Source organism: Hemiscyllium ocellatum, assembly GCF_020745735.1.
Source record: "Hemiscyllium ocellatum isolate sHemOce1 chromosome 27 unlocalized genomic scaffold, sHemOce1.pat.X.cur. SUPER_27_unloc_1, whole genome shotgun sequence".
Taxonomy (NCBI): Eukaryota; Metazoa; Chordata; class Chondrichthyes; order Orectolobiformes; family Hemiscylliidae; genus Hemiscyllium; species Hemiscyllium ocellatum.
Genome location: NW_026867476.1, coordinates 2,788,339 through 2,814,037, shown reverse-complemented (window position 1 = coordinate 2,814,037; position 25,699 = coordinate 2,788,339). Strand labels below are relative to the sequence as shown.

The 25,699-nt window shown below is 47.6% G+C and overlaps 1 protein-coding gene and 1 pseudogene across 1 annotated transcript; both read left to right on the top strand.

Annotated features, from left to right (window-relative positions):
* Positions 1-376: 376 nt before the first annotated feature.
* On the top strand, positions 377-6,954 carry LOC132807068 (oocyte zinc finger protein XlCOF6-like; the record flags this gene model as incomplete). Its single annotated transcript, XM_060821369.1, has 2 exons — positions 377-1,684; positions 5,392-6,954. Coding segments are annotated over 2 exons (2,295 nt in total), but the record flags the coding sequence as incomplete, so codon positions are not given.
* Positions 6,925-25,699, top strand: LOC132807067 (zinc finger protein 208-like; annotated as a pseudogene).

The window sequence follows — 25,699 nt, the reverse complement described above, 5'->3', positions numbered from 1 at the left end:
TTGCCCGAAACGTCGATTACGCTGCACCTTGGATGCTGCCTGAACTGCTGTGCTCTTCCAGCACCACTCATCCACAACCTTTCCAGAGTCTGTACTCCTCTCCTTGGATTCACTCCCGGTCCCTCCAGCTCCTGCACATGAACAGTTTAACCCCAGAATGGGAACAGAGAGTGTTGTGCTCACAGATGGTGGCCAGATGAGGGAGTTTCAGTGAGTGTGAGGTTACAATGAAGCCCTGGGCTTTGTGTGAACACACGCCTTGGAGGAAAATGAAGGGAAGGGATTTGTTGCAAAGTGCCCTCCCCTCCTCCAGCTCCCTCAGCACGAGGGCAGTGCAGACCCATTGTCCGGAACAGGCGCGGCTCCTATTGGCTGACTCGCGGCAGCTCGGCATGCGGACTGTCCAATAGGTAGCACTGGAGGACCGGAAGCACACTGGTCCTCCAGCCAATCAGAGCACTCCTATTGTCTGAATGCGGAAGTTATTGCTGCTGCTGCTGTAACATTCCTCCAGGAGACACCATCAGGGGGTTCTGTGTGTGTGGGCACTTCAGGCTTCAGTTCATCATCCAACCTGGAGGGACACAAGGACAACAGCACCGTGGAGAAGCCATGGCAGTGTGGGGACTGCGGGAAACGGTACAGGTATCCATCCGGGCTGGAGCGTCATCGACGTGTTCACACCGGGGAGAGGCCGTTCACCTGCTCTGACTGTGGGGAGGGTTTTGCTCACCTTTCTTCGCTAGTGGTGCACAATCGGGTTCACACCGGGGAGAAGCCGTTCACCTGCCTGCGGTGTGGGAAGGGCTTCACTCGGTCATCCAGCCTTCGAAGACACGAGCGAATTCACACCGGGGAGAGGCCGTTCACTTGCCCCGAGTGCGGGAAGCGATTCAGTCTGTCATCCAGGCTTCAAGAACACAAGCGGATTCACACCGGGGAGTGGCCCTTCACCTGCTCAGAGTGCGGGAAGGGATTGAGTTCCATATCCAAACTGCAGGCACACCAGCGTGTTCACAGCGGGGAGAGGCCATTCACCTGCTCAGACTGTGGGAAGGAATTCGCTCTCGCCTCTTCCCTACTGGCACACAAGCGGGTTCACACCGGGGAAAAGCCATTCACCTGCGCCAAGTGTGAGAAGCGATTCAGTCAGTTATCTGGTCTTCAGAAACACAAGCGGATTCACACCGGGGAATGGCCGTTCACCTGCTCGGATTGCGGGAAGGGATTTAGTACATTATCGAGTCTGCTGATCCACCAGCGGGCTCATACCGGGGAGAGGCCATTCTCCTGCGCCGAGTGTGGAGAAACCTTCAGAGATCCGTTTGTGCTGCGGAGACACCGGCGGGTGCATACCCGGGAGAAGCCGTTCACCTGCTCTGTGTGCGGGAAGGGATTCACTCAGTCCGGCAGCCTCCGCGTACACCAGCAACATCACACCGGGGAGAGACCGTTCACCTGCTCGGAGTGTGGGAAGGAATTCGCTCAGTCGTCCCAGCTGTTGATCCACCAGCGCATCCACACCGGGGAGAGACCATTCCTCTGCACTGTGTGTGGGAAAGGATTCAGGGATTCATCGGCTGCTCTGAAACACCAGCGAATTCACACCGGGGAGAAGCCTTTCACCTGCTCTGTGTGTGGGAGGGGATTTATCCAGTCATATAAGCTGCGGAGTCACCAGAGAGTTCATCAGTGAAGACAGCAATTGGATTCTGTTATTCATTGCTGCTGGGAATCACATCCAGGACTGAACCGTGTTCATTCGGACAGTGGGTGAAGTGGGAGGGTCAGTGGGGTTTTATATTCCAGAGGGGCTGATGCTCTGTCAGCCTGGGAGTGCACGTTTCCTCTGAAATCCTCCACAGAAGCACAACATTTACTTTCTCCTGGTTAGGAAACAGTTTGCCTCCTGCTGCGATAGGGATCTAAAGTCAACCCAGTTAGACCATGACATTGGGGAGCAGGAGTACACCATTCAGCCCATCGAGCCTGCCCCACCATTTAATACCATCGAGGCTGATCACATCTCGGCTTCAACTCCCCTTTCCTGCCTCCTCTCCATAACCCTTCACCCCGTTACTGATTAAACATCTGTCTATCTCCCCGCTAAGTTGACTCCATGTCCTGCAATCCACAGCAGCTTGCGGGAGTGAAGACAAGGCTTTGAGATTCATTTGTTGACTGCATTGAACATTGGTTAAGCTAATTGAGTCACTCATTAGTTTGCATGTATCTAAAGTAGATGAAGGTAATAAATTTGGTTTGAACATTGGAGCACAGATTTCTTCATGTATTCATGTTGATCAGATCCTAAAGAACCCATTGCAGATAATCCCCTGCTATGGGAAAGTATTGCGATCCTATGAAACCTTTCCTAAGCCCAAATGGCATAAAGTGAAGAAGCATTAATTTATACGGGGGAAATTTCACTTTTTCTCCTAAAAGCAAAAATCATTTTCAGATTTCTTTGAGTGAGTGAAAACAGGTCCTAATGTAGGTCTTACATAAAAGCAAAACGTTTGACAATCGGGGGATACCTGTAGGTCCTTTCAGCCCAACGCTGCCAGTGGCCGGTGCAATCCTTCCCAGAAAGACATCCCACCCATTCCAGGGATCTGTCTGCTTCCTGCTGTCCTTCAGAATTTGAAAAGTTATTCAGTTTTGCATCCAATTTCTGGCCTGCTATCACTATCACCTGGCCCATCACTGACTTCTCAATTTCCTTCCTCAACCTCTTAGTTTCCATTCCCGAAGATGGGCTGGCCACCAACATCCACCAAGAACACATCGACCCCCATGGTTACCTGGACTGTGCATCCTCACTTGCTGCTTCCTGTAGAGAATCCATTGCGTTCTCCGAGTTTCTCTGTCTCTTCCACTGTGCCTGTTTTCCTCAGCCATCCATTTTCCCTTCCATTGTGTTTGTCACGATCTTTCAAAGCGTTCAAACTATGTCCCGCATTTCTGCTCTGATCCCTTCCCCTCCTTGCTGGATTCTGGATTAGTGGTGCTGGAAAAGCACAGCAGTTCAGACAGCATCCGAGGAACAGTAAAATTGATGTTTCGGGCAAAAGTCCTTCATCATCTTCCTTCCTGGAACAATGTGGTTTCCTTGAATTTGTGTATCTTGGACCAACTGGGTATATTCAGTAAAGGTCTTTGTATCACAACATGAAAGCAGCAATAGAGGGTTGAATGGACCATGAGCCTTAATTGAGCTGCGTTTCATTTTTTTGGTCAAACCAAACTTAGTCCGACTGTGACAAAATTGTCTGTGTCGTGCTCATCAGGAGCTTTGCACAAACACCAATTTTTATATTGCATGAGAGGTCAGTGCCTGATGGTTGTCAAATAAACTCTGGTAGAGTATCATAAACCTGTCCGTTGACTGCGCTCCGAGAACTCAAGCTAGACCACCCTATAATTGCCCTATAGTCTGTGAAAATTGTGGCAACCTTCTTTCAGCAACTTCTAGTGGTTAAATAAAATAAAGCTCTTACACTCACTTAAATCAACAAGTAACCATTTATTTTTCTAGCCATAACAGTGAATAGTCTAACTAAACTATTAGCAAGCCGAATAAATCCCGTCTAACTACTAACTATTCCTGAATAAAACAAGATTCTAATGGTATGCTGTTTCAATAAATACAAGCCCCATTCATATAACAAAAAAATGTTTCTCGACATTGCGGCGAGGTAATCTGTCTTCTAGAATATTCTGTGCATCCTCTGGTGTTATGCTTCCAGGAACGTCTTTTCCGATTCTTGGGTCAGACATCAAGATGGTGTTTTTTAAAAAATACACAGATGACTGTAAGAGTTAAATTCCCTCTCTTGAGCTGAGGACTCTCAGCTCTGGTGAAGGGGAGTTATCTCTCGGCCTCTGGTCAACTGCCCCCTTCTTTCAAACCATTGATGACGTATTGATTTCTTACACTAGGATTCGTCAGGTTTAAATTTTACGAGTTTTGAGTAGCTAGTGCCTGATTTTAATTGATTGGTTAAATTGAAAATCTGTTGTCTCAGCTTGCGAACTATATGACCTTTAATGATTTTATGACCCTCAATAAGGTCACGTCTCAGCCTCTGATGCTGCAGGGAAGAAAGTCCCAGCCTATCCAGCCTCTCCTTAAAACCCGAATGCTCCTGTTCTGGCAAGACCATTGTAAGTATTTTCTCCACCTTTCTTCAGTTTAACAACATATTTCCTGTAGCATGGTGAGCTGAATTGTATGCTGTATTCTAAAGGTGGCCTCACCAAAGCCCTGCACAGTCACAATATGACATCCCAACTCCTATCCTAAATGCTTTGACCAATGACAGCAAGTGTGCCAAACACTGCTTTTCTACCTGCAACACCTCATGGTAAAATTACATTAATTTTAATTGAAATTAAATTCCATCTGCCAGTCCTCAGCCCATTGGTCCATCTGATCAAGGTCCCATTCTACTGTTAGGTGGCATGATGGCTCAGTGGTTAGCAGTGTTGCCTGATAATGCCAGTGACGCAGGTTTGATTCCACTCTTGGTGACTGTCAGTGTGGCCTTTGCACATTTTCCCTGGTCTGTGCAGGTTGGCTCCTGTGCTCTGATTTCCTCCCAGGTTTATTAGCCATGCTTAAACCAAGCCAGGATTGTGCAGATTAGGTGGATTAGTCATGTGAAGTAGTGGGTCTGGGTAGGACACTGTACTTGATGGGCTGAATGGCCTGCTTCCACACTGTAGGGAATCTCATTTGTGATCTATATATCTTGTACCACAGTCCAATGTCCCATCAATGTTTGTGCCATCTCCAAACTTACTAACCATGCCTCCTGTATTCTCATTCAAATGATTTGTATAATTTTGACACCATAAATCACAAGCCTCCAGCAGGAATAACAAACCTCTCCCGCCATCCTCTGTTTCCTACAGTGATATCAATTTCATATCCTATCTCCCTGGTTCCTGTATTATTTAACCTTGTGTTGCCTGAAGGAGCAAGCAACATCAACATCTTTGAGAGAGACCTCGACCAACCTTTCCAGAATCTGCCCCGTCTCCTTAGATTCACTCCCTGTCCCTCCAACTCCTGTACAAGAAAAGTTTAACCAAAGAATGGGAATAGAGAGTGTTGTGCTCACAGATGGTGGCCAGATGAGGAAGTTTCAGTGAGTGTGAGGTTACAATGAAACCCTGGGCTTTGTGTGAACACACGCCTTGGAGGAAAATGAAGGGAAGGGATTTGTTGCAAAGTGCCCTCCCCTCCTCCAGCTCCCTCAGCACGAGGGCAGCGCGTGGCCCTTTGTCCGGAACAGACGGTACTCCTATTGGCTGACCCGCGGCAGCTCGGCATTCGGACTGTCCAATAGGTAGCACTGGAGGACCGGAAGCACACTGGTCCTCCAGCCAATCAGAGCTCCTCATTATCTGAACGCGGAAGTTGCTGCAATAACATTCCTCCAGGAGACACCATCAGGGGGTTCTGTGTGTGTGGGCACTTCAGGCTTCAGTTCATCATCCAACCTGGAGGGACACAAGGACAACAGCACCGTGGAGAAGCCATGGCAGTGTGGGGACTGTGGGAAACGGTACAGGTATCCATCGAGGCTGGAGATCCATCGTCGTGTTCACACCGGGGAGAGGCCGTTCACCTGCTCTGACTGTGGGAAGGGATTCACTGTCTCCTTGAGCCTCCACAAACACCAGCGGGTTCACACCGGGGAGAGGCCGTTCACCTGCACAGAGTGTGGGAAGGGATTCACTGAGTCCGTGAGCCTCCAGAGACACCAGCGGGTTCACACCGGGGAGAAGCCGTTCACCTGCTCCGAGTGTGACAGGCAATTCAGTCAGTTATCTGGTCTTCAAAAACACAAGCGGATTCACACCGGGGAGAGGCCGTTCAGCTGCACCGGGTGTGGGAAGCGATTCAGTCAGTTATACAACCTTCAAGTACACGAGCGGATTCACACCGGGGAGAGGCCGTTCACCTGCTCAGAGTGCGGGAAGGGATTGACTTCCATATCCAAACTGCAGGCACACCAGCGTGTTCACAGCGGGGAGAGGCCATTCAGCTGCTCAGACTGTGGGAAGGAATTTGCTCTCTCCTCTACCCTACTGAAACACAAGTGGGTTCACACCAGGGAGAAGCCATTCACCTGCTCTGAGTGTGGGAAGGAATTCGCTCAGTCGTCCCAGCTGTTGATCCACCAGCGCATCCACACCGGGGAGAGACCATTCCTCTGCACTGTGTGTGGGAAAGGATTCAGGGATTCATCGGCTGCTCTGAAACACCAGCGAATTCACACCGGGGAGAAGCCTTTCACCTGCTCTGTGTGTGGGAGGGGATTTATCCAGTCATATAAGCTGCGGAGTCACCAGAGAGTTCATCAGTGAAGACAGCAATTGGATTCTGTTATTCATTGCTGCTGGGAATCACATCCAGGACTGAACCGTGTTCATTCGGACAGTGGGTGAAGTGGGAGGGTCAGTGGGGTTTTATATTCCAGAGGGGCTGATGCTCTGTCAGCCTGGGAGTGCACGTTTCCTCTGAAATCCTCCACAGAAGCACAACATTTACTTTCTCCTGGTTAGGAAACAGTTTGCCTCCTGCTGCGATAGGGATCTAAAGTCAACCCAGTTAGACCATGACATTGGGGAGCAGGAGTACACCATTCAGCCCATCGAGCCTGCCCCACCATTTAATACCATCGAGGCTGATCACATCTCGGCTTCAACTCCCCTTTCCTGCCTCCTCTCCATAACCCTTCACCCTGTTACTGATTAAACATCTGTCTATCTCCCCGCTAAGTTGACTCCATGTCCTGCAATCCACAGCAGCTTGCGGGAGTGAAGACAAGGCTTTGAGATTCATTTGTTGACTGCATTGAACATTGGTTAAGCTAATTGAGTCACTCATTAGTTTGCATGTATCTAAAGTAGATGAAGGTAATAAATTTGGTTTGAACATTGGAGCACAGATTTCTTCATGTATTCATGTTGATCAGATCCTAAGGAACCCATTGCAGATAATCCCCTGCTATGGGAAAGTATTGCGTTCCTATGAAACCTTTCCTAAGCCCAAATGGCATAAAGTGAAGAAGCATTAATTTATACGGGGGAAATTTCACTTTTTCTCCTAAAAGCAAAAATCATTTTCAGATTTCTTTGAGTGAGTGAAAACAGGTCCTAATGTAGGTCTTACATAAAAGCAAAACGTTTGACAATCGGGGGATACCTGTAGGTCCTTTCAGCCCAACGCTGCCAGTGGCCGGTGCAATCCTTCCCAGAAAGACATCCCACCCATTCCAGGGGTCAGTCTGCTTCCTGCTGTCCTTCAGAATTTGAAAAGTTATTCAGTTTTGCATCCAATTTCTGGCCTGCTATCACTATCACCTGGCCCATCACTGACTTCTCAATTTCCTTCCTCAACCTCTTAGTTTCCATTCCCGAAGATGGGCTGGCCACCAACATCCACCAAGAACACATCGACCCCCATGGTTACCTGGACTGTGCATCCTCACTTGCTGCTTCCTGTAGAGAATCCATTGCGTTCTCCGAGTTTCTCTGTCTCTTCCACTGTGCCTGTTTTCCTCAGCCATCCATTTTCCCTTCCATTGTGTTTGTCACGATCTTTCAAAGCGTTCAAACTATGTCCCGCATTTCTGCTCTGATCCCTTCCCCTCCTTGCTGGATTCTGGATTAGTGGTGCTGGAAAAGCACAGCAGTTCAGACAGCATCCGAGGAACAGTAAAATTGATGTTTCGGGCAAAAGTCCTTCATCATCCTCCTTCCTGGAACAATGTGGTTTCCTTGAATTTGTGTATCTTGGACCAACTGGGTATATTCAGTAAAGATCTTTGTATCACAACATGAAAGCAGCAATAGAGGGTCGAATGGACCATGAGCCTTAATTGAGCTGCGTTTCATTTTTTTGGTCAAACCAAACTTAGTCCGACTGTGACAAAATTGTCTGTGTCGTGCTCATCAGGAGCTTTGCACAAACACCAATTCTTATATTGCATGAAAGGTCAGTGCCTGATGGTTGTCAAATAAACTCTGGTAGAATATCATAAACCTGTCCGTTGACCGCGCTCCGAGAACTCAAGCTAGACCACCCTATAATTGCCCTATAGTCTGTGAAAATTGTGGCAACCTTCTTTCAGCAACTTCTAGTGGTTAAATAAAATAAAGCTCTGACACTCACTTAAATCAACAAGTAACCATTTATTTTTCTAGCCATAACAGTGAATAGTCTAACTAAACTATTAGCAAATCGAATAAATCCCGTCTAACTACTAACTATTCCTGAATAAAACAAGATTCTAATGGTATGCTGTTTCAATAAGTACACGCCCCATTCATATAACAAAAAAATGTTTCTCGACATTGCGGTGAGGTAATCTGTCTTCCAGAATATTCTGTGCATCCTCTGGTGTTATGCTTCCAGGAATGTCTTCTCCGATTCTTGGGTCAGACATCAAGATGGTGTTTTTTAAAAAATACACAGATGACTGTAAGAGTTAAATTCCCTCTCTTGAGCTGAGGACTCTCAGCTCTGGTGAAGGGGAGTTAACTCTCGGCCTCTGGTCAACTGTCCCCTTCTTTCAAACCGTTGATCACGTATTGATTTCTTACACTAGGATTCGTCAGGTTTAAATTTTACGAGTTTTGAGTAGCTAGTACCTGATTTTAATTGATTGGTTAAATTGAAAATCTGTTGTCTCAGCTTGCGAACTATATGACCTTTAATGATTTTATGACCCTCAATAAGGTCACGTCTCAGCCTCTGATGCTGCAGGGAAGAAAGTCCCAGCCTATCCAGCCTCCCCTTAAAACCCGAATGCTCCTGTCCTGGTAAGACCATTGTAAGTATTTTCTCCACCTTTCTTCGGTTTAACAACATATTTCCTGTAGCATGGTGAGCTGAATTGTATGCTGTATTCTAAAGGTGGCCTCACCAAAGCCCTGCACAGTCACAACATGACATCCCAACTCCTATCCTAAATGCTTTGACCAGTGACAGCAAGTGTGCCAAACACTGCTTTTCTACCTGCAACACCTCATGGTAAAATTACATTAATTTTAATTGAAATTAAATTCCATCTGCCAGTCCTCAGCCCATTGGTCCATCTGATCAAGGTCCCATTCTACTGTTAGGTGGCATGATGGCTCAGTGGTTAGCAGTGTTGCCTGATAGTGCCAGTGATGCAGGTTTGATTCCACTCTTGGTGACTGTCAGTGTGGCCTTTGCACATTTTCCCTGGTCTGTGCAGGTTGGCTCCTGTGCTCTGATTTCCTCCCATAGTCTGAAAGATGTGTAAGTTAGGTTTATTAGCCATGCTTAAACCAAGCCAGGATTGTGCAGATTAGGTGGATTAGTCATGTGAAGTAGTGGGTCTGGGTAGGACACTGTACTTGATGGGCTGAATGGCCTGCTTCCACACTGTAGGGAATCTCATTTGTGAACTATATATCCTATACCACAGTCCAATATCCCATCAATGTTTGTGCCATCTGCAAACTTACTAACCATGCCTCCTGTATTCTCATTCAAATGATTTGTATAATTTTGACACCATAAATCACAAGCCTCCAACAGGAATAACAAACCTCTCCCTCCATCCTCTGTTTCCTACAGTGATATCAATTTCATATCCTATCTCCCTGGTTCCTGTATTATTTAACCTTGTGTTGCCTGAAGGAGCAAGCAACATCAACATCTTTGAGAGAGACCTCGACCAACCTTTCCAGAATCTGCCCCCTCTCCTTAGATTCACTCCCTGTCCCTCCAGCTCCTGTACATGAAAAGTTTAACCAAAGAATGGGAATAGAGAGTGTTGTGCTCACAGATGGTGGCCAGATGAGGAAGTTTCAGTGAGTGTGAGGTTACAATGAAACCCTGGGCTTTGTGTGAACACACGCCTTGGAGGAAAATGAAGGGAAGGGATTTGTTGCAAAGTTCCCTCCCCTCCTCCAGGTCCCTCAGCACGAGGGCAGTGCAGGCCCTTTGTCCGGAACAGGCGGTACTCCTATTGGCTGACCCGCGGCAGCTCGGCATGCGGACTGTCCAATAGGTAGCGCTGGAGGACCGGAAGCACACTGGTCCTCCAGCCAATCAGAGCTCCTCATTATCTGAACGCGGAAGTTGCTGCAATAACATTCCTCCAGGAGACACCATCAGGGGGTTCTGTGTGTGTGGGCACTTCAGGCTTCAGTTCATCATCCAACCTGGAGGGACACAAGGACAACAGCACCGTGGAGAAGCCATGGCAGTGTGGGGACTGTGGGAAACGGTACAGGTATCCATCGAGGCTGGAGATCCATCGTCGTGTTCACACCGGGGAGAGGCCGTTCACCTGCTCTGACTGTGGGAAGGGATTCACTGTCTCCTTGAGCCTCCACAAACACCAGCGGGTTCACACCGGGGAGAGGCCGTTCACCTGCACAGAGTGTGGGAAGGGATTCACTGAGTCCGTGAGCCTCCAGAGACACCAGCGGGTTCACACCGGGGAGAAGCCGTTCACCTGCTCCGAGTGTGACAGGCAATTCAGTCAGTTATCTGGTCTTCAAAAACACAAGCGGATTCACACCGGGGAGAGGCCGTTCAGCTGCACCGGGTGTGGGAAGCGATTCAGTCAGTTATACAACCTTCAAGTACACGAGCGGATTCACACCGGGGAGAGGCCGTTCACCTGCTCAGAGTGCGGGAAGGGATTGACTTCCATATCCAAACTGCAGGCACACCAGCGTGTTCACAGCGGGGAGAGGCCATTCAGCTGCTCAGACTGTGGGAAGGAATTTGCTCTCTCCTCTACCCTACTGAAACACAAGTGGGTTCACACCAGGGAGAAGCCATTCACCTGCTCTGAGTGTGGGAAGGGATTCACTCAGTCGTCCCAGCTGTTGATCCACCAGCGCGTTCACACCGGGGAGAGACCATTCCTCTGCACTGTGTGTGGGAAAGGATTCAAGACTTCGTCGGCTGCACTGAAACACCAGCGAATTCACACCGGGGCGAAGCCTTTCACCTGCTCTGTGTGCGGGAAGCGATTCACTCACTCCGTGAGCCTCCGCAGACACCAGCGGGTTCACACCGGCGAGAAGCCGTTCACCTGCACAGAGTGTGGGAAGGGATTCGCTCAGTCGTCCCAGCTGTTAATCCACAAGCGGGTTCACACCGGGGAGAGGCCGTTTACCTGCTCCGAGTGTGACAGGCAATTCAGTCAGTTATCTGGTCTTCAAAAACATAAGCGGGTTCACACCGGGGAGAAGCCGTTCAGCTGCACAGAGTGCGGGAAGAGATTCACTCAGTCATCCCAGCTGTTAACCCACAAACGGGTTCACACCGGGGAGAGACCGTTCACCTGCTCTGAGTGTGGGAAGGGATTCACTCAGTTGTGCCAACTGTTAATCCACCAGCGCATCCACACCGGGGAGAGACCATTCCCCTGCACCGTGTGTGGGAAAGGATTCAGGGCATCATCGGCTGCACTGAAACACCAGCGAATTCACACCGGGTAGAAGCCTTTCACCTGCTCTCTGTGTGGGAGGGGTTTTGGCCGAGCATGCCAGCTGCGGAGTCACCAGAGAGTTCATCGGACGTAGTTGGGTTTTGCTGTTCTTGCTGAAGGGAATCACGTCCAGGGCTGAACCGTGTCCATTCGGATAGTGGGCGAACTGAGAGGGTAATGGGGTTTTATAATCCAGTGGGGCTGGTGCTCTGTCAGCCGGGGAGTGCACATTTCCTCTGAAGTGACCCACATAAGCTGATGAGCAATATTTATTTTATCCTGATTAGGAAACAGAGTGTGTCTTATCACTGCAGGTAGATCTAAAGTCAACACATTTAGACCATGGCTTCGGGGAGCAGGAGTCAGCCCACCAAGCCTGATCGCATCATGGCTTCAACTCTCCTTAACCCTTCAACCCGGTACGGATTAAACATCTGTCTATCTCCTGCTTCAGTTTGCTCCATGTCCTGGCATCCACAGCAGTTTGCAGGAGTGAAGATAAGGCAGTGAGATTCATTTGTTGATTTCATCGAAAATTGGTTAAGCTGATAGAGTCATTCATTATGTGGGATATAGATAAAGCAGTGTTCCTTCTGCAACCATAATTGCTTATGTAAGGTAAATGAACTCACACCGGTGTATAATTGTTTCAGCCAAGAGCTGAGTTAACAAGAATGCAAACTATGTGGAGGAAATATATAATTGTTTTTGCATTAGCTAAAATGTGCATACAAGAATGAAATGTGCCTACAAACAATGGTAGATGTTACAGACAAATAGATAAGGTGCTGTGAGGGGAGGGGGTTAAGCTAGATATGCCTGTACAGTTATAACCATCTGTTTCCACAATCAAGAGGTCATTAGGTCATAGCATGCAGGGAGGCAGATGGTCGTAAAGGAGGATATACCTAACAGTGGACCACAACAGGATGTGGTAAAATGGCCAAGTAAAACTTGTACTTTGTTCTGCACAAGGCTGGATAAGGCAAGATATAAACAAGAGTAATGGGCGCCGGTCTGAGAGAAGTGGGAGATGCAAACAGGGGAGGAGCAATGGAATACGTGGGGGAGGAGTAAAGGAGAAATGAATTACATAAGTTTGTGTGCTAGTTGGACTCTGTGTGCCCGTTTTAGACACCACGCTTGCGAGCGTATAATACACGATACTGCTGCTTCAGATCTTGTCTCGGACTGAAATTATTGAAGTGAGTGGGTTCTATTTCCCACAATTAGTTTGTATGTTTCTAAAGTAGATTAAGGTAATAAATTTGGTTTGAACATTGCTGCACAGATTTCTTCATGTATTCATGTTGATCAGACCTTAAAGAACCCATTGCAGATAATCCCCTGCTATGGGAATGTATTGCGTTCCTATGAAACCTTTCCTAAGCCCAAATGGCATAAAAGAAACATGAATTTATATGGGGAAAATTTCACTTTTCTCATAAAAGCAAAAATCATTTTCAGATTTCTTTGAGTTAGCGAAAACAGGTCCTAATGTAGGTCTTACATAAAAGCAAAACGTTTGACAATCGGGGGATACCTGTAGGTCCTTTCAGCCCAATACTGCCAGTGGCCGGTGCACTCCTTCCCGGAAAGACATCCCACCCATTCCAGGGGTCAGCCTGCTTGCTGCTTCCTGCTGTCCTTCAGAATTTGAAAAGTTATTCAGTTTTGCATCTGATTTCTGTCCTGCTATCACTATCACCTGGCCCATCACTGACTTCTCAATTTCCTTCCTCAACCTCTTAGTTTCCATTCCTGGGCTGACCACCAACAACACATCGACTCCCACAGTTACCTAGACTGTGCATCCTCACTCCCTGATTCCTGTAGAGATTCCATTGCATTCTCCCAGTTTCTCTGTGTCTCCCACTTTTCAACTCCAATGTGACCCAGCCATCCATTTTCCCTTCCATTGTGTTGGTCAGGATCTTTCAACCTGTCCAAACTTTCTGCCCCGAGCCCTTCCCCTCCTTCCTGGAACAATGAAGTTTGCTTGCGTGTGTGTACCTTGTACCAACTAGATTAGATTAGATAATTTACAGTGTGGAAGCAGGTCCTTCGGACCAACAAGTCCACACCGACCCTCCAAAGAGCAACCCACCCAGACCCATTCCCCTACATTTACCCCTTCACCTAACACTATGGCCAGTTCACCTGACCTGCGCATCTTTGGACTGTGGGAGGAAACTGGAGCACCCGGAGACACTGGGAGAATGTGCAAACTCCACACAGATAGTTGCCTGAGGCAGGAATTGAACCCAGGCCTCTGACACTGTGAGGCAGCAGTGCTAACCACTGTGCCGCCCACTAAATATATTCAGTAAACGTCTTTGTCTCACATCACGACCAGACAGCAATAGAGGGTTGAATGGACCATGAGCTTTAACTGAGTTGCGTTTCATTTTTTGGTCAAACCAAACTTTGTCCGACTGTGACAAAATTGTCTGTGTCGTGCTCATCAGGAGCTTTGCACAAACACCAATTCTTATATTGCATGAGAGGTCAGTGCCTGACGGTTGTCAAATCAACTCTAATTGGTGGACTATTATAAACCCATCCATTGACCGCACTCCGAGAACTCAAACCAGACCACCCTATAATTGCCCTATAGTCTGTGAAAATTGTGGCAACCTTCTTTCAGCAACTTCTAGTGGTTAAATAAAATAAAGCTCTGACACTCACTTTACAATCAACAAGTAACCGTTTATTTGTGTAGCTCTAACAGTGAACACACTACAAGCAAACCGAATAAGTCCCATCTCACGACGAACTATTCCTGAATAAAACAAGATTCTAATGGTATGCTGTTCCAATAAATACAAGCCCCATTCATATAACAAAAAAAAAACGTTTCTTGACATAGCTGTGAGGTTTCCTGACCTCCAGAATGTTCTGTGTGTCCTCTGGTGTTATGCTTCCAGGAATGTCTTCTCCGATTCTTCTGTCAGGCATCAGGATGGTGTTTTTTAAAAAATACACAGATGACTGTAAGAGCTAAATTCCCTCTCTTGAGCTGAGGACTCTTAGCTCTGGTGAAGGGGAGTGAACTCTCGGCCTCTGGTCAACTGCCCCCTTCTTTCAAACCGTTGATGACGTATTGATTTCTTACACTAGGATTCGTCCTATGTTGTCAAAACCATCAGATTTAAATTTTACAAGTTTTGGGTAACTAGTGCCTGGTTTTAATTTATTGGTTAAATTGAAAATCTGTTGTCTCAGCTTGTGAACTTTATGACCTTTCATGATTTTTATGAGCCTCAATAAGGTCACGTCTCAGCCTCTGATGCTGCAGGGAAGAAAGTCCCAGCCTATCCAGCCTCTCCTTAAAACCCGAATGCTCCTGTCCTGGTAAGACCATTGTAAGTATTTTCTCCACCTTTCTTCAGTTTAACAACATATTTCCTGTAGCATGGTGAGCTGAATTGTATGCTGTATTCTAAAGGTGGCCTCACCAAAGCCCTGCACAGTCACAACATGACATCCCAACTCCTATCCTAAATGCTTTGACCAGTGACAGCAAGTGTGCCAAACACTGCTTTTCTACCTGCAACACCTCATGGTAAAATTAAATTAATTTTAATTGAAATTAAATTCCATCTGCTACTCTTCAGCCCATTGGTCCATCTGATCAAGGTCCCATTCTACTGATAGGTGTCATGATGGCTCAGTGGTTAGCAGTGTTGCCTGAATACACTGAGATGCAGGTTTGATTCCTTGGTGACTGTCAGTGTGGCCTTTGCACATTTTCCCTGGTCTGTGCAGGTTGGCTCCTGGTGCTCCGGTTTCCTCCCATAGTCTGAAGATGTCTAAGTTAGGTTTATTAGCCCTGCTAAAACCAAGCCAGGATTGTGCAGATTAGGTGGATTAGTCATGTGAAGTAGGGGGTTTAGGTAGGACACTGTTTGGGGGGGTCGGTTTGGACTTGATGGGCCGAATGGCCTGCTTCCACACAGTAGGGAATCTCATTTCTGAACTATATATCCTATACCACAGTCCAATATCCCACCAATTTTTGTGCCATCTGCAAACTTACTAACCATGCCTCCTGTACTCTCATTCGAATGATTTGTATAAATTATGACAAAAAGTGGATCTAGCACCAGTCTTCATGCCACACCATGAGTCACAAGCCTCCAGCAGGAATACCAAACCTCTCCCACCATCCTCTCTCTCCTACAGTGATATCAATTTCATATCCTATGAGCGAGCTCTCCCTGCATCCTGCTGCAAATGTGTTGCTGGTCAAAGCACAGCAGGTTAGGCAGCATCTCTCCCTGCATCCTGTATGATTTAACCTTGTGTTGCCTGAAGGAGCATGCAATATCAACATCTTTGAGAGGGACCTCGACCAACCTTTCCAGAGTCTGCCCCCTCTCCTTAGATTCTCTCCTTTTCCCTCCAGCTCCTGTATGCGGGATATAGATAAAGCAGTGTTACGTCTGCAATCATAATTGTTTATGCAAGGTAAATGAACTCACACCAGTGTATAATTTTGTCAGCCAAGAGCTGAGTTAACAAGAATGAAAACTATGTGAAGGAAATATATAATTGTTTTTGTATTAGCTAAAATATGCATACAGGAATGAAATGTGCCTGCAAACAATGGCAGACAAATAGATAAGGTGCTGTGAGGGGTGTAGGTTAAGCTAGATATGCCTGTACAAACAGTTACAAGCATCTGTTTCCTGCTTCTGCAAAAACAAATGAAAAGGACCACCATTAAGAGGTCATAAAGGTCGCTGTGAAGAACGATAAAAGGAAAAATCGATTTGGAAAGACAGAAACAGATGGCAGTGAAGAAGAATAAATAACAATAAGACCACAGAGTGAGGTAATCAAACAGCCTTGTGAGGCCAGAGATAAACATGGACAAGGCCAGATAACTTCAGAGATAAACAGCCGGTTTTAGATTAGAAACAGATGTAAACAGGGAAGGAGAAATGGGAGGAGGGAAGAGAAACGAAATACATAAATATTGTGTACTCGTTAAATTCGGTGTGTGTGTGTGTGTGTGTGTGACTGCCTTTTGGCAGTGGACACCACACACTTCTTGCCAGAGCGTAATAAACGATACTACTGATTCACATCTTGTCTCGGAATGAAATTATTGAAGTCAGTGTACATGAACAGTTTAACCAAAGAATGGGAACAGAGAGTGTTGTGCTCACAGATGTTGGCCAGATGAGGGAGTTTCAGTGAGTGTGAGGTTACAATGAAACCCTGGGCTTTGTGTGAATACACGCCTTGGAGGAAAATGAAGGGAAGGGATTTGTTGCAAAGTGCCCTCCCCTCCTCCAGCTCCCTCAGCACGAGGGCAGCGCGTGGCCCTTTGTCCGGAACAGGTGCGGCCCCTATTGGCTGGCTCCCGACAGCTCCGCGTTCGGACTGTCCAATAGACAGCGCTGGAGGACCGGAAGCACACTGGTCCTCCAGCCAATCAGAGCACTCGTATTGTCTGAATGCGGAAGCCATTGCTGCTGCTGCAATAAGATTCCTCCAGGAGACGCCATCAAGGGGTTCTGTGTGTGTGGGCACTTCAGGCTTCAGTTCATCATCCAACCTGGAGGGACACAAGGACAACAGCATCGTGGAGAAGTGTGGGGACTGTGGGAAACGGTACAGGATCCATCTCAGCTGGAGATTCATCAGCGACTTCACACCGGGGAGAGGCCCTTCACCTGCACAGACTGTGGGAAGGGATTCACTGACTCCTTTTCCCGACTTAGACACCAACTGGTTCACACCGGGGAGAGGCCTTTCAGCTGCTCCGATTGTGGGAAAGGTTTCACTCATTCCTCTTCCCTCGTGACACACCGGCGAGTCCACACCGGAGAGAGACCGTTCTCTTGCTCAGACTGTGGGAAGGGATTCACTCGGTCTTCTTCGCTGGTGGCACACAAGCGAGGTCATTTTGGGGAGAAGCCTTTCACCTGCTTCAGGTATGGAAAGGGATTCATCCGGTCATCCAGCCTTATACAGCACGAACAAATTCACACTGGGAAATGGCCTTTCACCTGCTCCGAGTGTGGGAAGGGATTCAATTCATCGTCCAAACTGTTGGCACACCAGCGGGTTCACACGGGGGAGAGGCTGTTCACATGCTCTGAGTGCAGGATGGGATTCACTGAGTCGTCCCTCTTACTGTCACACCAGCGAGTGCACACCGGGGAGAGGCCATTCAGTTGCTTTCGGTGTGAGAAAGGATTCAGTCGGTTATCCTGCGTTCGAAAACACGAGCGACTTCACAGCGGAGACAGGCCGTTTGCTTGCTCAGAGTGTGGGAAGAGATTTGCTCGCTCCTCTGCCCTGCTGTTACACCAGCGAGCTCACACAGGGGAGAGGCCATTCACCTGCTCAGAATGCGGGAAGGGATGCAGTACGTTATCCAGGCTGCTGACACACCAGCGGGTTCACACCGGGGAGAGACCATTCCCCTGCACTGTGTGTGGGAAAGCATTCAGGGATTCATCGAATCTGCTGAAACACCAGCGAATTCACACCGGGGAGAAGCCTTTCACCTGCTCTGTGTGTGGGAGGGGATTTATCCAGTCATACACGCTACGGAGACACCAGAGAGTTCATCAGTGAAGATTGCATTTTGATTCTGCTGTCCTTGCTGCTGAGAATCACATCCAGGACTGAACCATGTTCATTCAGACAGTGGGTGAAGTGGGAACGTCCGAGGGGTGATATATTTCGGAGGGGCTGATGCTCTGTCAGCCTGGGAGTGCACATTTCCCCTGAAATGATCCACAGAAGCTGATGAACAACATTTATTTTCTCCTGGTTAGGAAACAGAGTGTGCCTCCCACTGCAGGTAGATCTAAAGTTGACCCAGTTAGACCATGGCATCGAGGAGCAGGAGTACACCATTCAGTCCATCGAGCCTGCTTCAACTCTGCTTTCCTACCTACTCTCATCACGCTTCAACCTGTTATTAGTGTCACAGATACATACAATCTGACAGCACGGCCCAGACTCTCTGATCATTTGCCCCATATCCTTTGAATACTTTCCTACCCATGTATTTGTCCAAACGCCTTTTAAATATTCTTAACGTACCCACCTCGACCATTTCCGCTGACGGCTCATTCCATATGCGTACCACCCTCTGTGTAAAAAAGTTGCCCCTCAGGTTCCCTTTTTTTTCTCCTGTAACTAAACAGATGCCCCCTAGTCCTTGAATCCCTAATCCCGGCAAGGAGACTGAGTGCATTCACCCTCTCCATGCCTCTTATGATGTTATACACCTCTATAAGGTCCCCCTCCCCTCTCAGTCTCCGACACGCTAAAGGAAAAAGTCCTAGCTTGTCCAACCTCTCCGTGTAGCTCAGACCGGTGAGTCCTGGCAACATCCTTATAAATTTTGTCTGCACTCTTTCCAGTTTATTAACATCCTTCCTATAACAAGGAAATCAAAACTGAACACAGTACTCCCAAATGCGGCCTCACCAACGTCCTGTAGAACTGCAACAGAACTTCCCAACTTCTATACTCATTGCCCTGACTGATGAAGGCCAATTTGCCCAAAGCCTTCTTCACTGCCCTGTCTACCCGGGGCTCCACTTTCAGAGAACCGTACTCCTGAACCCCAAGGCCCCTGTGTTCAGGGGCCTACCGTTTCAGAGAACACCTCTGGGACACCCGAACCAATCAACCCAACCACCCCGTGGCTCAACACTTCAACTCCCCCACCCACTCCACCAAGGACATGCAGGTCCATGGACTCCTCCATCACCAGACCATAGCAACATGACGGCTGGAGGAAGAGCGCCTCATCTTCTGCCTAGGAAGCCTCCAACCACAAGGGATGAACTCAGATTTCTCCAATTTCCTCATTTCCCCTCCCCCCACCTTGTCTCAGTCCCAACCCTCGAACTCAGCACCTTCCTAACCTGCAATCTTCTTCCTGACCTCTCCACCCCCATCCCCACTCCGGCCTATCACCCTCACCTTGACCTCCTTCCACCTATCGCATTTCCAACGCCCCTCCCCCAAGTCCCTCCTCCCTACCTTTTATCTTAGCCTGCTTGGCACACTCTCCTCATTCCTGTAGAAGGGCTCATGCCCGAAACGTTGATTTTCCTGCTCCTTTGATGCTGCCTGACCTGCTGCGCTTTTCCAGCAGCACATTTTCAGCTCTGATCTACAGCATCTGCAGTCCTCACTTTCTCCCATAAAACTCTTACCTTGATTTGACTTTTCAAAATGTAAGACCTCGTACTTATCGATATTAAACTCCATTTGCCATTTCTTGGCCCATTTTCCCAACAGATCAAGGTCCTGCTGCAATAACCTCCCTCACTGTCCACGATACCGCTTATTTTGTTAATTTACAAATTAACTACTTTAGTAAATTGCTGTATTTTACTAATTAAAAATCTGACTATCTCCTCCTTATGTTTACTTCATGTCCTGTCATACAAAGCGCTCCGGGGAGTGAAGTCAAAGCAGTGAGACTCACTGTTGACTGCATCAAAAGTTTTATTAACTAGGGGAAAGTAAGGACTGCAGATGCTGGAGATCAGAATCAAAAAGTATGGTGCTTGAAAAGCACAGCAGTTCAGGGAGCATCCGAGGAGCAAGAGAGTCGACGTTTTGAGCATAATCTCTCAATGGGAAATGTGGAGCAGGTCATGGTGACACTAGGACAGAAATTGAATTTAACTTTTCAAATTCAGAGGGAGAGCAGGAAGCAGTAACGTCTCTGTTTCCATTCCTGATGAAGGGCTTTTGCTCGAAACGTCGACAGTCCTGCTCCCTGGATGCTGCCTGACTGGCTGTGCTTTTCCAGCACCACACTTTTTGACACTGTATCCAAAGTTTGTCAGACTAATAGAGCCATTCATTCGTTTGCATGTACCTCAAGCAGATTAAGTGAATAAATTTGCTTTAGATTCGCGTGCACATTTCTTAATGTCTTCATTTTGATCAGACCTTAAAGAACTCATTAAGTTCTTTCAGCCTAACACTGGCTGTGGTCCACACAATCCTGACTGGAAATTAAACCGAACTATTCCCAGAATCAGTCTAGTTGCTGCTTCCTGCTCTCCCTCTGAATTTGAAAAGTTAAAATGTTTCTGAATTCCATCCTGCTGTCAACTTCACCTGGTCCATCACTGACTTCTCAATTCCCTTCCTCGACATCTCTGGGCTGGCCATTGAAATCTGCTATGAATCTATCAGCTCCCACAGTTACCTGGACTGTGCATCCTCACTCCGTGCTTCCTGTAGAGACTCCATTGCATTTTCCCAGTTTCACCATCTTTCCCACTTTTCACCAGAAATGTTAATTTGCTGTCCCCTAAATGTCAGCTGTTCCTGGCTGCACCTCTGAAATGACCGGTTTCGTCAACCATGCATTTCCTCTTCCGTTGTGTTTGACAGGATCTTTTGCTATGTCTGACCTATCTCCCACACTTCAGCCCTGATTCCATCCCTTCCCTCCTGGAAAGATATGGTTTCCTCAGCCTGTCCACCTTGAACTTGTGTAAATAGCTAACTGAATGTATTCAGTAAAAGTCTTTGCATCGCATCACGACCAGGCGGCAATAAAGGCTTGAGTGAATCCAGAGCCTTAAGTAGAGTCATAGAGATGTACAGCACGGAAACAGATCCTTTGGTCCAACCCTTCCATGCCGACCAGATATCCCAACCCAATCTAGTCCCACCTGCCAGCACCTGGCCCATATCCCTCTAAACCCTTCCTATTCATATACCCATCCAGATGTCTCTTAAATATTGCAATTGTACCAGCCTCCACCACTTCCTCTGGCAGCTCATTCCATACACATACCACCCTCTGTTGCCCCTTAGGTCTCTTTTATATCTTTCCCTCTCACCCTAAACCTATTCAGCTCTTTGGTCGAACCAAACTTTGACAAAACTGTGTAGTGCTCATCAGGAGCTTTGCAAGAACACCAATTTTTATGCTGCATGAGAAGTCTGTGCTGATTGGTTGGCAAATACACTCTGATCGGTTGACTGCCAAACTTTGTTTCAATCTACACCGGGCACTTTCACACTGCTGGGTTAAGGTATAGCCCCCAGGAATGATAGCCTCAGAGAATGGTCACCGTCTGCTCTGTTAAGTTGAAATTCACTCATGGGAAACTTACTAAAGATCCTTCGACTGCCCTGTCCAGATTCACGTGTGTGACCATGGAGATGGACAATGACAGCAGGTACAAGGGAACGCCACCCACCTGCAAGCTCCCCTCTGAGCCACTCGCCATGCTGACTTTGAAACGTATTCTTCACTCTCACGGTGTTAAAATCCTGGAATCGTCTGCCTAATCTGAGGCTTAATTGTTGATTTGCAGGAGCTGGAGGGAAAGGAAGTGAATCCAGAGAAGGTATTAACCCTGGAGAGTTTGGTCTCAGTCTCTCGCTCTCTAAATATATATTGACATCCTTTGCTCCCATCAACCCGATGCACTTACTTGTCTGGCTCAAAGCAAGCCCTGTTTCCTCATGGTCACAATTAAAAAGCATGGTTGTACCAGGAGCAGCTGACATTTAGGGGACGGCAAATTAACAAAGGGCAGAAATGTCTCCTGCTGTTCTGTGGTGCATCCTCAGTATAATATTCCTCATTGCTTTCTGTAATATTGTATCTGTCTTAATATGACACCTGACTACAAACGGTGATGTGAGTTATATCGACTCTATACACAGCAATCCATTTGCCCTTCCTCCCTCTATATCCCCAGGGTCCTGCAAGTTTATTTCCTTCAAATGCCCACCAAATGCTGCAATCATGGATTATCTCCATTTCCACCCTCCCTATCGGCAGGAGGGTAATGACCTCTTGCTGCTAGAATAACACTTATCCCGACCTATTTCCTGAGATCGGGGAGGTGAAGGCGTCACTGTATGATCATTGGACTGTTAATCCAGAGACCCAGGTAACATTCAGGGCACGTGGATTTGTATCTCCCAATAGCTGATGGTGGAATACGGATTAAGAGTCTCATGACCACGAATCTGTCATGGATTGCCAGAAAGACTCTGAAATAACCTTCTCCACTGTCCACTGTATCACCAATTATCCTGTCATCCACAAACTTACTAAACATACTTCCTATATTCTCCACAACCACCTGATGAAGGAGTGGCACTCTGAATGCTAGTGTTTCAAATTAAATCTGTTGGACTATAACCTGGTGTTGTGTGATTTCAACTTTGTACACCCCAGTCCAACACCAGCATCTCCAAATCAGTCCTATATTCTCATCCAACAATCCTCTACAATCATCCTCTCTCTCCCCTTTCATAATGTGTCCATTTCTCGTCCGATCAGCCAGCTCTCCCTGGGTCCTGTTGGTTTAACCTTGTGTCAATGTGTCAACTGAAGGAGCACACAATGTCAATGTCTGAGAGAGAGCTAGACCAACCTTTCCAGAGTCTGCCCCTTCCCTGGATTTATTCCCTTTCCCTCCAGCTCCTGCACATGAACGGTTTAATCCCAGGATGGGAACAGAGAGTGTTGTGCTCACAGATGTTGCACAGATGAGGAAGTTTCAGTGAGTGTGAGGTTACAATGAAACCCTGGGCTTTGTGTGAACACACGCCTTGGAGGAAAATGAAGGGAAGGGATTTGTTGCAAAGTGCCCTCCCCTCCTCCAGCTCCCTCAGCACGAGGGCCCTTTGTCCGGAACAGGCGCGGCTCCTATTGGCTGGCTCCGGACAGCTTGGCACGCAGACTATCCAATAGACAGTGCTGGAGGACCGGAAGCTCACTGGTCCTCCATCCAATCAGAGCACCTCTATTGTCTGAATGCGGAAGTTATTGCTGCTGCTGCTGCAGTAACATTCCTCCAGGAGACACCATCAGGGGGTTCTGTGTGTGTGGGCACTTCAGGCTTCAGTTCATCATCCAACCTGGAGGGACACAAGGACAACAGCACCGTGGAGAAGCCATGGCAGTGTGGGGACTGCGGGAAACGGTACAGGTATCCATCTGACCTGGAGATCCATCGACGTGTTCACACCGGGGAGAGGCCGTTCACCTGCACAGAGTGTGGGAAGGGATTCACTGACTCCGTGAGCCTGCACAGACACCAGCGGGTTCACACCGGGGAGAGGCCGTTCACCTGTCTCAGGTGTGGGATGGGATTCAGTTGCTCATCTAAACTTCTGAACCACGAGCGAGTTCACACCGGGGAACGGCCTTTCACCTGCTCCGAGTGCGGGAAGGCATTCGCTTACTCCGGCAGCCTCAGGAAACACCAGCAAGTTCACACCGGGGAGTGGCAGTTCACCTGCTCAGAGTGTGGGAAGGGATTCACTGAATCGACCGGACTGGTAATCCACCAGCGCATTCACACCGGGGAGAGACCGTTCCCCTGCGCCGTGTGTGGGAAAGCATTCAAGGATTCATCGACTCTGCTGAAACACCAGCGAATTCACACCGGGGAGAAGCCATTCATCTGCTCTGTGTGTGGGTGGGGTTTTGTCCAGGCGTGCCAGCTGCAGAAACACCACAGAGTTAATCAGACACAGTTGGATTCTGCTGTTCATTGCTGCTGAGAATCCAGGACTGAACCATGTCCATTCAAACAGTGGGTAAAGTGGGAGGGTCAGTGGGCTTTTTTATCCCAGTGGAGCTGATGCTCTGTCAGCCTGGGAGTGCACATTTCCCCTGAAATGATCCACAGAAGCTAATGAACAACATTTATTTTCTCCTGGTTTGGAAACAGAGTTTGCCTCCCACTGCAGGTAGATCTAAAGTCAACCCAGTTAGACCATGACATCGGGGAGCAGGAGTACACCATTCAGCCCATTGAGCCAATTCCACCATTTAATACCATCGAGGCTGATCGCATCTCGGCTTCAACTCCCCCTTCCTGCCTCCTCTCCATAACCCTTCAACTTGTTACTGATTAAACATCTGTCTATCTTCTCCTTAAGTTTACTCCATGTCCTGGCATCCAAAGCATTCTGGGGGAGTGAACACAAGGCAGTGAAATTGACTTGTTGACTGTATCGAAAGTTTGTTAAGGTATAACAGAGTCAATCATTAGTTTCTAGATTCGAGTGGTGCTGGAAAAGCACAGCAGGTCAGGCAGCATCCATGGAGCAGGAAAATCCTTGCTCATTAGTTTGCATGTACCTAAATTAGATGAAGTGAATAAATTTGTTTTGTATTGTAGAGCACATTTCTTCATGTATTCATTTTGATCAGACCCCATTAGGTCCTTTCAGCCCAACGCTGCCAGTGGCCCATGTAGTCCTTCTGAAAAATTCATTCCACCCATTCCTGGAATCAGTCTAGTCACTGCTTCCTGCTTTTCCTCAGAATTTGAAAAGTTAATCAGCTTTGGTTCGGATTTCCATTGTACTGTCACCTTCATCGAGTCCATCACAGACATCCCAGTTCCCTTCCTCGACATCTTGGCTTCCCTTTCTGATGATGGGTTGGTTGCTGATATCCCCTACGAATCCATCGACTCCCACGGTTACCTGGACTGTGCATCCTCACTCCCTGCTTCCTGTAGGGACTCCATTGCATTCTCCCACTTTCTCCGTCTCGACCACTTTTCACCAGAGCACCTCCGACAGGACCATATTCCTCAGGCGTGCATTTTTCCCTTCCATTGTGTTTGACAGGATCTTGCGCTGTGTCTGACCTATTTCCCACACTTCTGCCCTGATCCCATCCCCTCCCTCCTGGAAAGATCCGGTTTCCACAGCCTGTCCTCCTTGAATTTGTGTATGGTGTACTAACTGAATATACTCAGTAAAAAAACTTTTTTCACATCACTATCAGGCAGCAAGAGAGGGTTGAATGAAGCACGAGCCTTACTTGAGTTGCATTTAGTCCTTTGGCTGAACTAAACCTCCTTTCTTAGCCACACACTGGGCTGACTTTGAAACATATCATTGTTCCTTAACACCTGCCGAGTTAAAATCCTGGAATTCTCTGCTCAGTCTGGGGTTTATTTGTTGATTTGAAGGAGCTAATTGGACAGGAATGGAATTCAGAGAAGGTGAGATTGGAGTGGTGTTGGAAAAATCCAGCAGTTCAGGCAGCATCCGAGGAGCAGGAAAAGCGATGGTTCAGGCAAAACGTCGATTTTCCTGCTCCTGCTGCCTGACCTGCTGTGCTTTTCCAGCACCACTCCAATCTTGACTCTAATCTCCAGCATCTGCAGTCCTCACTTTCACCTAATCCAGAGAAGGTGCAGAGTCTGGAA